This window comes from Polypterus senegalus, chromosome 12, assembly GCF_016835505.1.
Source record: "Polypterus senegalus isolate Bchr_013 chromosome 12, ASM1683550v1, whole genome shotgun sequence".
Taxonomy (NCBI): domain Eukaryota; kingdom Metazoa; phylum Chordata; class Cladistia; order Polypteriformes; family Polypteridae; genus Polypterus; species Polypterus senegalus.
Window position 1 is genome coordinate 48,298,017 of NC_053165.1, and position 14,382 is coordinate 48,312,398.

General features: G+C 40.1%; 1 protein-coding gene across 2 annotated transcripts in view; it reads left to right on the forward strand.

The window, feature by feature from the left end:
- Nucleotides 1-14,382, forward strand: part of cpne9 (copine family member IX) — a 672,011-nt gene that overhangs the window by 139,238 nt on the left and 518,391 nt on the right. For both annotated transcript variants that reach the window (XR_005635832.1, XM_039771535.1), the window contains exon 4: nucleotides 14,004-14,107. Coding sequence is in view for 1 of the 2 variants with exons in the window: in XM_039771535.1 (XP_039627469.1) it covers nucleotides 14,004-14,107 (104 nt within the window). In the remaining variant the exon portion in view is untranslated. The remainder of the gene's footprint in view (nucleotides 1-14,003; nucleotides 14,108-14,382) is intronic.

Sequence of the window (14,382 nt, forward strand, 5' to 3'; positions counted from 1 at the left end):
TTAGTGTCCATCTTGGGGTCATACAAGCAGAACGCACGTTCTGCTCTTAAGGATGTAACTAAATGAACTGACCTCCTTGTGATTATGTACTGTCATAGCTTGGGTCACAAATTTGCACAGGAGAGTACAGGAAGATTTCCAAGGAGTAGATACTTTATTGCTGTCCAGGTAGATACAAACACAAAACCCTTTCAGAAGCAATCCAGTCATACAAGGAGCAGCTCTCAATTGTTACGCCTCGGCCCCGACTCCTGCTCATAAAAACAAAAAAATGATTCCTCGTTAAGGGGGTACAGCAGCTCGGAAGCAGCGACCAGAGCAGAGGCAGTCTGGTGGAAGAGAGACAGCAGAGTGAAACCTCAGGATGGCCACAGCTCAGTTTTTTAAATGTTCAAAGCCAGCAAACCTGCAGCTGATTCTGCAAAGAGGCGGTGTAAGAGTGTGTTTGTTTCCAAATAAAAAAACTGTTTTAAGAGGAGTTTCTGAAGAGTGGCTGTGTCCCCCTGCAGCAGCGGTCACAGTAGGAAAACAGATTTATTTGGATTCTTACTTGGCCTTGGCAATGTCTCTACTGGTGATCATTTACTACCCTCTTGGAAGTTTCCACATTTTACTGTTAGACAACACTCAATCAAAGTGTATTTATTTTATTTATAACTGGACACTGATTGGTCAAAAAAAGTCTTTAATGTCAAAGTGAACACAGATCTCTGCAAACTGGTCTAAATTAATTATAAATATAAAGCACAAAATAATTGATCACATAGTATTCACAGTATTCAGTACATGCACGTTTGACAGCCACTTCACCCTTGAGTATATGTGTGCAGGTCTCTAGAAGCTTTACACACCAGGACACTGCCATTTTTCTCCATTTTTGTTTTCAAAATTGCTCAAGCTCTGTCAGGTTGCATGGAGATTGAGAGTGAACAACTCGTTTCAAGTCCAGCCACAAATTCTTGATTGGACTGAGATCTGTACTCTGACTCTGCTACTCCAGGACATTAACATTTTTAAGCCATTCCTGTGCAGCTTTGGTTTCGTGCTTGCAGTTGTTGTGCAGCTGGAATACTAATCTTCTCCCAAGGCAAAGGTTTCTTGTAGACTTCATCAGATTTTCCTCCAGGAGTTCCATGTTATTTGTGCATTTTCCCTTCAAAAAGCCTTCAAGGATGTGCTTTAGAGAAGCATCCCTGCCATTTGCCTCCACAATGCTCATGGTGTGTTTTTGATAGTGTGCACTGTTCAAACATAGCCAAAAAGTCCATTTTGGTCCCATCAAACCACATAATCTTCTTCCAGAGGACTTCAGAGTCTCCCGTGTGCTTATTGTTTCGACAGTGGCTTTTTCTTTGCCACTCTCCCATAAAGCTCTGACTGGTGAAGTACCCAGGAGCAGCTGTTGCCAGCACAGTCTCTCTAATCTTAACCACCGTAGCTTGAAGTTTCCTCAGAGTTCTCATAGGTCTGTTGCTGGCCTCCCTCACTAGTCGTCTTCTTCCATGATCACCCAGTTTTTGTGGACCGCCTGCTCTAGACAGATTTACAGCTGTGCCATACTCCATGATTGATTTAACTGAACTCCCAGGGATATTCAGTAACTTGAATATTTTCTTGTCTCCATCCCCTCACCTGTACTTTTCAAACCCCTTTCAATGGAGTTTCTTGGAGTGTCATTTGTCTTCATTGTGCAGGTTAGTCCACCATACTGAGTCACCACAAGCTGATCCTTCCAGATAAGGCGCAGTCAGACTACAATCAGTTGAAACCTCAGAGAGGTGATCTCATTGAACTAAATGTGTGACTTCTAAAACCAACCGGCAGCACTAGTGATGATTTAGAGGTGTCATATCAAAAGGAGTAAATACATAATCAATTATTTTGTGTTTTATATTTGTAATTAATTTAGATCACATTGTAGAGATTGGTTTTCACTTTGACATTAAAACATTGTAATAAACTAAAACACTTCCACAAAGGAAAAAAAGTTGGGGACCGTCCCCATATTATGTCCGATGGACAAAAGAAAAATGATAAGGCAAAAATGAATGATCAATTACTATTTACATAGCAGTTGACAACGTGTATTAAAAAAGATGGCCTTTTATACAGTGACAAATTGGTGGATGGAAATGAGGTGGCAGGAGATGACGTTGAAACTGGTAGATGTATACAATGTCTCCAAAAGGACCCGGAAGTGATGTGATGGAGGAAGTGCCATCATTCTTCTGGTGACCAGGAGTCCCATCATTGGGTGGAGCCAGAAGTGACGTCATCAGAGGGTGCCTGAAGTGACATTTGACAGCCATCTTGGCAACCCAGAAGTATGATAGGTACATTAGTTTTCTTCTTTGGGTCTGATGAAAAAGCGAGAGAGGCATTAGTACCGCAAATCAACTCCTTGTCTCGTGATATCTCACTCACCTCTGGAATTGTTGACTGCCTTCTAAGCACACGTGTGTGACAACATCTTTTCCTGTGGATAAGTGCCAAAAAATCCAAATCCATTGTGATTCAATATTGTAAAATAAAAAATGTAATACATTCCAGTGGGGTGATATACTTTTTACAAGCACTGTATGTTCTTATAAAGTGAGTAAAACTACACTAAAGCTAAATAGATTGTATTATATTTTATTTAAATACAGGCATTAAAAGCATTTGCAGAAGTGTTTCAAATGATCAGTGCCATTTTGTGTATTTCTGTGTGGTTTCTGAAGCCACTTCCCCTCATGCCTCGGGACGGACTGATGCCGTGTCAGGATTGGTTTCTACCCTCATTCAATGTTTCCAGGATAGGCTCCAGCCTACATAATCCTCAATTATTTTCCCTGTAGTTAGGGTAGTGGTGAGTGTTAGTCTATTCTGGTTGACACCGGCCTTAAAAAAGTCCTGAACTTGGGCATCCATGCATCACATTGCAACAGTAGACTCTGCCTTTTTTTACGTCTTCAGAACATAGAAGGAAACCCATAAGAACGAGGGGATGACATGCAAACTACAATATGAAAGGTGGGCCAGAGTTCTTCTTTCTATGTCAACATGCTGTGCCCTAGCGTCAAGTAGTGTCTACAGAGACCAACTTCTCCCAACCATCCAAGAACAGTTTGGTGACCAACAATGCCTTTTCCAGCATGATGGAGCACAGGGCCATAAGGCAAAAGTGAGAACTAAGTGACCCAGGGAACAAAACATCAAAATTCTAGGTTCATGGCCAGGAAACTCCCCAATGAGAACTTGTGGTCAACCTCAAATCCTGTTTTTTCCAGATTTTAGAAAGTTTTGCAAATGTATTAAAAATAAATAAACATATTTACTCCCTTTGCTGTGACACTTGAAATTTGGCTCAGGTCTATCCATTGTGACAGTAGATGGTGCTATACCAGCGCTTAACCCGACACAGACAGACGCAGGAGGCACACTTATAAAAACAGAAATATTTTTTATTTTTCTTCACTAGTGGAGAATGTCTTCCCTTTCCCACGAGCCCACAACACAGTCCAAGCACCAAACAATACTTTGTCCTCTCTTTTCTCTCTCCTCCACTCCTCCTCACCAAGCTTCATCTCCCTCCTCCCGACTCAGGCTCACCGAGTACTGTCTGCCTGCACCTTTTATATGAGTCACCCGGAAGTGCTCCAGGTGCTCGTTGCCCCACTTCTGGCTGTACTTCCGGGTGTGGCGGAAGAATCATTCACATGAACTCTGGAGCAGCTGCAGTGCCCCCTGGCAACACCCACGGATCCCCACAGGGCTGTAGGTAATTCCATCTCCCATGAAGACCTGCAGGAGTGCAAAGAACCACTGCAACCAATGGGGGCTGCCATCTAGCGTCCATGGGGAGGTACTGTTCTGCCCATGCTTGTTCCCCCAGTCCTCTCAGTGCAGAGGCATCTGGGCCAGGCAAGGACCCCAGCCGTCTGTGACACCATTCTATTGATTATCGTTGAGATGTTTCTACACCATGTTTGGAAATAAATTCAATTGATTGAATATTATTAGAAAAGGTGACCCCAGTCTATTGTAGGTCCCACAGTTGACAGTGCATATCAGTGCAAAAATAAAGCCATGAAGTTGTAGGAATTACCTTACATAGCTTACGGGCACGCACGGATTTAGAGAAGGCTACAAAACCATTTCAGAAATATTGAGGTTTCCCAAGTGCACAGTGGCCTTCATAGTTATTAAATGGAAGACGTTTGGAGCAAGCAGGAATCTTCTTGGAGCAGTAAGCCTAGTCAAGTTAAGCAATCAGGAGAGATGGGCCTTGGTAAGAGAGGTGACCTAGAACCTGTTGATCACTCTGGCTGTGGAAAACACAATCCATGTGGAGATGGGAGAAACCTGCAGAAGGACAACCATCACTGCAACATTACAATGATCTAGGCTTTATGGCAGAGTGGCCTGATGGTAGCCTCTCTTCAATAACAACACATGAAATCCTGCTTGGAATTAATAAAAAGGCACCTGAATGACTCTCTGACTGTGAGAAACAAAATTCTCTGGTCTGATGAAACCGTCATGTCTTGAGGAAACCAGGCCCTGCTCATTATCTTCTCAATACCATTCCAACAGTGAAGTATGGTGGTGTTAGCATCATGCTGTGGGGTTGGTTTTCAGTGGCAGGGACTGGGAGACTAGTCAAGGCCGAGAAAAAGCTAAGCAGAGCCAAGTTCAGCGATATCCTTAATGAAAGCCTATTCCAGAGTACTCTGGGCTTCAGGCTGGGCCATAAATTCAACTACATAAAGAACAACGATCCTAAGCAGAAAGCAAACACTGCACAGGAGTCACTTATAGGCCTTGAGAGGCCCAGTCTGCACTTGGATCCAAACCTAATCATACTTCTCCAGAGGTACCAGAAAATAGCTGTCTACTGACCTTCTTCACCCAACGTGATAGAACCTGAGAAGATCTGTAGAGAAGAATAACAAAAAATCCTCAAATAAAGACATAGGAAGCTCATTGTATGAAACTCAAGAAGACTCCAGGCTGGAATCTCTGTCATAAGTGTCTCAACTAAGTACTGAGTGAAAGATCTGAATGTATTGTAAGATTTCTTTTTTTTATTATTTTTAATACATTTGCAAAAATTTGTAATATCTTGTTTATGCTTTGTCATTCTGTTGTATTAAGTGTTTCTTAATGAGGGAAAAAATTAATGGAAATGATTTTAGCAGAAAACTGCAACATAACAAAAAGTGAATAATTGAAGGGCCTCTCCAGTGCATTTAGATCATGCAGATCTTGTTTTAAACTTTATTCCCATGATGACTTCTTTTTTTTGCTATATAAGAATGCAAGGTCATATACCCAACTTAGATTTAGAGCTTCAAATCCAGCACTTTAGGCTTCATTACACTGTACTGTCTGTTATCAGTTGCACTCTGCACTATAAAACTGAAGACAGGTATGCAGGAGGATGGCTGGCTGGGCACTTGTCTTCACTGCTTGTTTTGTTCTCTTTTTTGAGCTCATCATGCATATGAAGTACAAATAAATCTTTGGTGGCTAGATTAAGGTCATTTTCCAGCGTGCCACTAGCACAAGTATATTTTCTGCTAGCTTTATGTCTGTTCCATTTATCAAAGGCTGAGATTTGAAGGTTTTATAATGAACAATCCTCACAGCTAAATAAGATATAAATCTGCTGGAATGTTGCTAGTTTTTGCATTTCAGGCTGGAGAGAGAGGGACAGGTGCCCTTCAGTGAAAATAGCAGCAATATATTAAAGTGTACATTATACAACAGGAAGAGTATACATTAAGAAATCCTGAAAGAAATGGCATTTTCATGTAGTGGTTTGCGCAGGAACCAGAGGCCATGGCAAATAAGAATGACTTCCCTAGGGAAAGGTTGCAGTAGAATACATTAATCTACAAATATGCAACTTTATGACAAGAGAACTGTTTGAGAGAAGACCATTTCATATATTTAGGTTCCAAAAGTACAATGCAGTCCCACTCCAGTCTGCCAATCATTCGAGGTGTGACTAGTTTGGAATAGAGGAACAAAAAAGGATGAGGGTCATTTGAGGATCCATGCCTAGTATCACCTCTCTACAAAGTACAAAAAGGAATACGTCTCTCTGTAAAAGTCCTTTTTCAAACTGTTACAAGAACATTTTTGATTCTTCTGGAAAAGTTGTCCTCCTTCTTCCAACACCAAGCCTGAAATGTGCCAAATATGTGCTGAATAGGTCAGAAACTTCTACCCACGGGCTAAAAGTCAAGTTTGTGGCCTGAAAAACAAAGCTGTGACCAAAGAACAAACAACAAATTGTGCTTCATAATTACAGGGATGAGTAAATATACAGTATATTAAACAAAGAATACTCAAGTGTTATCCAAGATAAAATATGTTGTTATTGTCTCTCAGACTTGCAGAGTCACTCTGTTAAATATCTGCAAGATCAAGACATATTTGCAGCACAATTCTGGTCCAGGCTTTGGTTTTGTCACATCTGAACTACTACACTGCTTTGCTGGCAGGAGTACCTGCATGTGTCACCAAGTTACCACCGGTGACTCAAAGTGGAGCATCACATCTGGTCTTCAACTAGCTGAGGTGGGCACATGTCACTCCTCTTTCCAGCTTACTACTTTGGCTTCCTTTAGCAGCACACATTAAGTTCAGATCCTTGATGCTGGTGCTCCAGCTCCCCAAACCCGGCACAGACAGATGCAGACACAAGTTTTGCACAGCACACAGGATTATATTCATGGGAAACACTTCCTTAATCATTTTCCACTAGCAAGCACAGCACAAAAAGAACAAATAACACTCATTTTCTCTTCTTCCTTACGCCTCCTCCTTCCTCTAGAAGGCTTTGTCCTCCACCTCCCACCTCTGCTTCCTGCAGCATTGGCAGCTAGCTCCTTTTATGTAACCCATTGGAGTGCTTCCAGGATTGGTCCAGAAGCTCTTCAGGATGGGAGCCCAATGATGTAGAGTCCAAGAGTGCCCACGGCTCACCCTGGTGGCACCCTAGGAACTCAACAGGGTTGAGCCACTAAACTTCAGCTCCCCACATACCCTGTGGGAATCCATGGTGATCAGCAGATATAATGCCCTGGGCACACACTCTCCCCAAGTTCTCCCATTTAGGAGGCACCGGCTGTCTGCTACTATATATGTACGAGTTAAGACACAAAAATAACCGGACTGGGCTTGGGGCTTTCCTGGAAAACCATCTGGAGGTGAGCCTGATGTGAATCATAGAGCTATATCCCCTCCTAAATGCCCTCTCAAACCGCCAACTGGCTGGGTATATCCTGTGAATAGCCCAGTCAGTATTTGTACAACAATCGCTAAACAAGTTGCCGCGATAATGTCGGTGAAACAATCAAACAGTGAATCAACACCAAATTTCTTGCGAATTTTCTCTTTTTCCATAAAGCAGTTTTTGACTGACAAAAGTCGTCCAGGTGTTACGAGCAAACACAGGTGTGACTGATCACCGCTGCTCTCCGGTAACTTTTTTCTTTATTTTTCTTTTTTAACTTTTTTACGATTAACTTACAATCTAATGGACTAAGTAGCTGTTTTCATTTTCATTTCGGGCAGATTTATTCATTTAGTTTTATTTTTCAGTCATTTAAAGCTAGACTAATTTCTAGCTTGGCTGCTGATTTGGCTGTGTATGGACTATTTTTCGGCCTATCCATGCCTTGAGACTTACCTGGCTTTGTTCTCCGGACATCCGAGCTGTCTGTGTCTTTGCTTAACCTGTGGACCGGTACGATATTTACTTGGTTTGTATTTGTTTGGTCCCTCCTGTCACTCACTATCCAAACTGCAATGGGCCTGCCTCAGTACTCAGCTGCTGAGCTACTCTGACTCCACTTTCCCCTGTCTGAGCCTCCGCTGACTGGCCTATATCTCCACCCAGACATCGTATTCCTCCCCCGTCAGAGATACATCTATCGCGGGTCCCGCTGGAGTACAAGCTGGCAGTTCTAAAATAATAAACTCCATCTGGTCCAGTTGTCGACGTCCTCGACGTAATTTAGGCAGAGTCGCTGACCACAGTGTGTTAGCCAGCCTAGCCCGGTCAGCTAACACCATTGCTAAATGGGATAATGACGTTGTCAACTTCTGTCTGCTGAACATCCACTCACTCACGAGCAAGGGGCCTCTCATCCACAATCTCCTCACTGATCGTAAGTTTGACTTTTTCTCTCTAACTGAGACATGGCAACAACCCCATGACTTTTCCCAACTTGCATTTCTCAACCCCGTGGCTCTGGCCGAGGTGGAGGTCTCACGTTATTGTATTGTGAGAAATGGAAAGTCTTGCCGTTATCTGTTCCTGCCTTCAGTTCTTTTGAATCTCTTGTATGTCAATTAAATCAACCTATTCCTACTATCATTGCAACTGTTTACCGGCCCCCTAAACCAAATAATGACTTTCTGAATGACTTTGCTGTTTTCCTTACACACTTATCTACTGTTTCATCAAACCTAATACTTCTGGGGGATTTCAATATACATATGGATAATATCAATGTCCCTATTACTAGAGACTTTACATCCTGCCTTGAGAGTTTTGGATTCCAGCAGCATACTGATGTTCCCACTCATTCCAAAGGACATACTGTATCTTGGACTTGATTTGCTGTTCTGGAGTTACCCTGCTGTATTGTACTGCAGATGAACTCCCCATAACGGATCCTTTTCTTATTTCATTCAATGTTAATCTTGCACTTTCCAACACTAAGCTTTCCCATCTCATGTCTTTCCGTAATATTAAGAATATTAACTTAGAATCTCTTTCCTCTAGTATTGATTCCCTTATGGACATTCATAATTTATCCACTCCTGAAGAACTGGTCTCACACTATAACACTGGACTTAATGGTATTCTTAACTCTGTCGCTCCATTACAAACTAAATCTGTTTCTTTTTCCTTTTCTGCTCCCTGGTTCACGCCTGAACTTCGGCTTTTGAAAGCCAAAGGCCGGCAACTTGAACGGTTATATAAAAAAACTGGACTCTTTGTTCACAAAGAGAGGTACAAAAACCATATACTTTATTACAAAGACTGTATTGCCCAAACTAAATCGAACTATTATACTCTCATTATTTCTTCCAAAGAAAGAAACACCAAGCCATTGTTTTCACTACTTAACAATATCACACAACCCCCGGATTCTTTACCTTCTCACCTTTACTCAACTTAATTTTGCAATTCCTTTATGTCCTTTTTTAATGAAAAAATCCAGAAGATTCATCAGTCTCTCTGTACGGATTCCTCCAGTACTGCATTTGAATTTCACCCACCAACTCACTCATTTTTATCTTTTCAGCTTCCTACTTTCTCAGAAATCTCAAACTTGTCTGTAAGTCTAAGCCATCCTCCTGCCAACTGGACCCCCTCCCTACAGTTCTGGTCAAAGCCTGCCTCCCCTCTCTGGTCCCTCTTATTTCTGCTATAATCCACTCTTCTCTCACTACTGGTACTGTTCCTTCATCTTTTAAAACTGCTGAAATAACCCCAATGCTGAAAAAACCTGGTGCCGATCCGACTAATTTCAGTAATTTTCGTCCTATTTCTAATCTACCCTTCATTTCCAAAATTCTTGAAAAAATAGAGGCTGTTCAACTTCATTCTCATTTATCTCAAAATAAACTGGATGAACAGTTCCAGTCTGGTTTTCGTCCCCTCCACAGTACAGAAACGGCACTTACAAAAATTACTAATGACCTCCTTATGGCAGCTGATTCTGGTTTAATTACTGTTCTCATCCTCCTTGATCTGAGTGCAGCCTTTGACACTATTTGTCACACTACTCTTCTCAATCGATTATCCTCGATTGGCATTACCCACACACCACTAGATTGGTTTAGATCCTACCTCTCAGGCCACACTCAGTTTGTTCAGCTAAAACTTTCACATCCCAACCCACCGCTGTTACTTCAGGTGTGCCCCAGGGCTCTGTCCTCTGTATGTTGATTTCTTCTGTAAGTCGCTTTGGATAGAAGCATCTGCTAAGCAAATGCATGTAAATGTAAATGTCAAAACCCCTTTAACTCATATCAGGGTTGTAGGAGGCTGGCAGCTACCTCAGCATTATTGGGTACAAGGCAAGAAACACCCCTGGTCAGGGCAGCAGCCCATCACTGCCTTTAAGTTTTTTTTATGTGGAATATAATAATGAACTAAAACTCCAATGAATGGCACCTGTCACTTCAACGTAATCCTCAAGGCTGTGTGATTGAATAATGTGGTTAACATTGTCAAAAGCTACATTTACGTCTAACTGTATAACAGTATTTTTTACAATGGCTTTGACAACACAAATAGGTGCAGTTTTCCATGACCAGGGTGAGATTACCTTGAAACATTTTAAACATATTATAGTGTTCAAGGCAAAACTGACGTTAAAAGGCTCCTTTCTGCAAGTAGTTTAGAAATACAATTTTTTTTTGACTGTGATCCATAATTATGAATTAAATTAAATTCTAGATCTGATTTCTAAGGCTTGACTTTCAAGGCATCAGGAGCAAATGCTAATATTAACAATGGGGCCTGCAAGTGCAGTAATTTTTTTCACCAGTTGTCTGGGGACTGTGTCCAAGGGAAAGGGGATTGGTTTAATTTTAAGAATTAGTCATAGTGTTTCCGGCTGTTTTATTAAAAAATAGATTGACCTTGCAAGATTACATTTTGGAGTGAAACTTTCAATCTGCAGTCTTATGCTACCCAATTTAAAGTTAAAAGCATTATAAATCCCTTACTAGTAATGTTGACAGTTAGGAGTTCCCATTTATTACATTAGGCACTGCTTTAAATAATATAGAGGAGTTGTTTCTATAGGTTATGTGGAACAGATTGACCCAATATTATCAAGTCGAGATCTGGGATTGCATCTCACTGTGGCTTAACATAAATGCAGAGATTACAATTTCAAAAGAGAATGCTGAAAGCTGAAGTGTAGATGGCAAACAAATAAATTATGGGTTTACTAAATAGCAGGGACTGATTTTGAAAAGTATAAGAAAACTCCAAAAGGATAAACTTGATATTTTTCAAGTCAAAGATATTCCTTCACAAACATGGTATTTATGCATTTGCCACATGAAATTGTGTTCTACAGTTAAGCATTTCTTATAAGTTAAAAAATATATATCTTGCCCGACCAGAGACTTTACAATGGAAGTTATGGGACATGGAGAAAAAGCTAAACAAAACTTACAAATATGTCAATTTTTGAAGCCAAGACAATTGTCGAGTAATGCTCTGTACCATTCTTATTTTCGAAGAGTGTTCATGACATCAAAAGGGATCTGGAAATAATCATTTGATCACATATTCCAGGTATTGAATTGTCATATAAATATAGAAGTAAATCAAAATAAAACCCAACTAACGTGGCATGAAAAGCTTACTGTGATTTGCTCGATCAACATGAAACCATACCCTTGCGTAGTCCTAAAAGGTTACTGCGCAGGACGACTAAGATGCTAAGCTATTGCACATACCTGGTCTTCTTTTTTAAATGACTGAATAAATGACTGAATTTCCTAATATTGGTGTTTTTTGTGTTAAAAAAAATGACATGTTTAACTCTTTGAGGGCTGAATATTTTTACAAAAAACAGTTTCTGAAAAGCAATGGTTTCACACAGAAATCAAGATTAAACATCTGTTGCTGCATGCTGTGGCTGCCAGTTTAACAAGAATGTGTGACAGGCTTGCTGCCAAGCTGTCTTCATGTGGCTGAGGCATTACAATCTAGGTTCTACCTCTTATCAATTGTTAAATGACACTCCTCCCTGGCAAACATTGCCGTAGGCGTATCAGCTACATGAACCATTTTAGCACCATGATTGGCTGGGGACCAGTCAACTGAAGCTGGAACCTCACATTCGTTTTTGATCACTTGTATCAAAATCAGAGTCCGACAAGTCATAGTCCAGTTCAGAGATAATAGGCAAAACGTCGTCCACGCAGTAGTTTGCTTTATGCAATCACTTTGATCTCTCATCAGCTGTCAGTGCCATTTTTGCTGTTGTTTGTGCCTTGCTACTCACACGAGCGCAAGAAATCTCAGTCAAACCAATGAAGCTCACTTTCCTTCAAGCAACGAGAGTCCAACTAAAACATAACAGTTGGTTTTGTCACAATTTTACATTCGATTACCATCGTCAGCTCCTCCTTTTGACAAAAGTCGACATTAACCCCGAAAGAGTTAAACTATTTTGAAATGCGTGTGTGTAATCGTAATGCGTGGATCAATGCTCGACAACTGCCTTTTGTAGTCTTAACTGAAAATGAGACAGCTTTGACCTTAATTTCCCCAAGAGTTATTGCCATGAAGCCTATTGTTACTTTGGCACTTATAATTATAAAGATTAAAAGGATAGATTAAAGATAGCTTGCTCTCTTTCTCTCCTCCCCCTAGTCCCCTCACCCTCCCATTTTGCCTCCCCACTTGAGACTGGACCACACTTTACAAAGTCCCAGTCCACTGACATACCAAGAAACAGAACACGTCCAAAACAAAACAAGCCCCCCAGCAGCGGCGTATGAGGATCTATCTATTGTCAATACAGACCAAATACTATAAGCATAAAATATAATCTTCATCAATCTTGAGATAGTAAGATAGTAAACCCAGGGAATGGTGTTAAAAATTGGCCCTGGATAAGCATAGTAATCCCTAATACAATAATAAAAATAACAATTAACCAAGGATATGATATTGAACAGTCTCCTTTAGAAGAGAGAAAAAAAAAATTAATTTCTTCCACATATACACACATATGTGCATATTACTGTAATTAAAGCATAAACAAAAAGTGTCCACGAAGGCAAAAGGATGTATAATTACAGGACCAGTATCATTGCAAGTGGATCAAACAGCAGATAAGATCTTCTTTGCCATGCCATGACAGAATGTGACTCACAATCGTATTTCAGAAAAGTGTCAGTTTTCTTAACTCTTTTACTGCTTCCTCTGTAGAGGTAAAGATATAATGCTTGCCTTGAATATCCACTTTCAGTTTGGCAGGGTACAAGAGGCTGTATCTGATCTCAGCTTTCAGTAAGCGGTGTTTAATGTTCGACAACTGTCTTGACTTGAAGAATGGACATGTTTGGTAAAGTTTTAGGCTTTTCCTCCATTCCCCATAGATTACAATGTAAAGTGCCACTGCTGCATTGATTTTTTTCTTTTTTAATCTATAGAAAGTGATGAACTTTAAAACACAATTTCGTGTGGCAAATGCATATATAGCATGTTTCTGAAGAAATAACTTGGATTTGAAAAATCACAAACTGATCCTTTAAAAGCTCTCTTATAACTTTGCCAAGTCAGTCCATGCCATTTAGTAATCCCATAATTTATTTATTCCCCATCTACACTTTTAGTTTTATTTTAATACTGTAATTTTTGTATTTCTGTTAAGCCACAGTGAGGCATAATCCATGGACCATGGATCTCGACTTGATGATATCTGGTCAATCTTAAACAAATAGGAAATTATCATTTTGTACTGCACTGAATATTTCATTCCTGTCATAACCTTTCTTTTGTTCTGTTCTTCTACCCAACGGAAGATGGTAACTGTGAATACAATAAAAAAACCACAACAGTGAGGGAGAATATTGAAACTCCACTTTAATCCCTGCATAGAAGAAAACTGCCTTAAATCAAATGACACAGTATATTCCACTAAAGTTTCAAATACTGCATTTCTTCAAATAAAACATGATAGCAGTGATATGTAAGGTGCTGAAATTGTGGAAAACAACTGTTAAAATATGAGAAAGTCTGGATTCTTTGGCAGCTAAAATGTTCATTGAGAATTCAGAAATTTTATTTATGTATAGGAATCAGTTTACTCCTCCCAGCTTTCCTCAGGCTGTTAGAATGAGCCATTGATGAAAAAAATAATCATTTTTTTAAAACGGAAAGCTAAAGTAAATCCTAAGAAAAGAAATCCAATTTTCTTCTACCATACTCATCTTTGTATCATTTATCTGTGTTTATTTTGCAGTTTGGAAGAACCGAAGTTATCGATAACACATTAAACCCAGATTTTGTGCGAAAGTTCGTCCTTGACTATTTTTTTGAAGAAAAACAAAATCTCCGATTTGACGTGTAAGTAAATGAAATTCGTTTAAATTGTTTCATGTTAATAATATAACTTTTTTTGGGAAGGGGGATGGAGGGCAAGTTTTGTCAACATTTCTACATATATATAAAAGGCAATATGGAGATTCATGGTGTCAATTTATGTTTGTTTAAGCTCTTTTTGTTGGGATTAATACTCACAAACATAAAAAAATAGTAGGAGGCCTCCAAAATGCTCCCCAAAGGCAGGCCAGGACCTACAACTACTAACTGCTGGTTCTGGCCTAGCAGGGCTCAAAAAT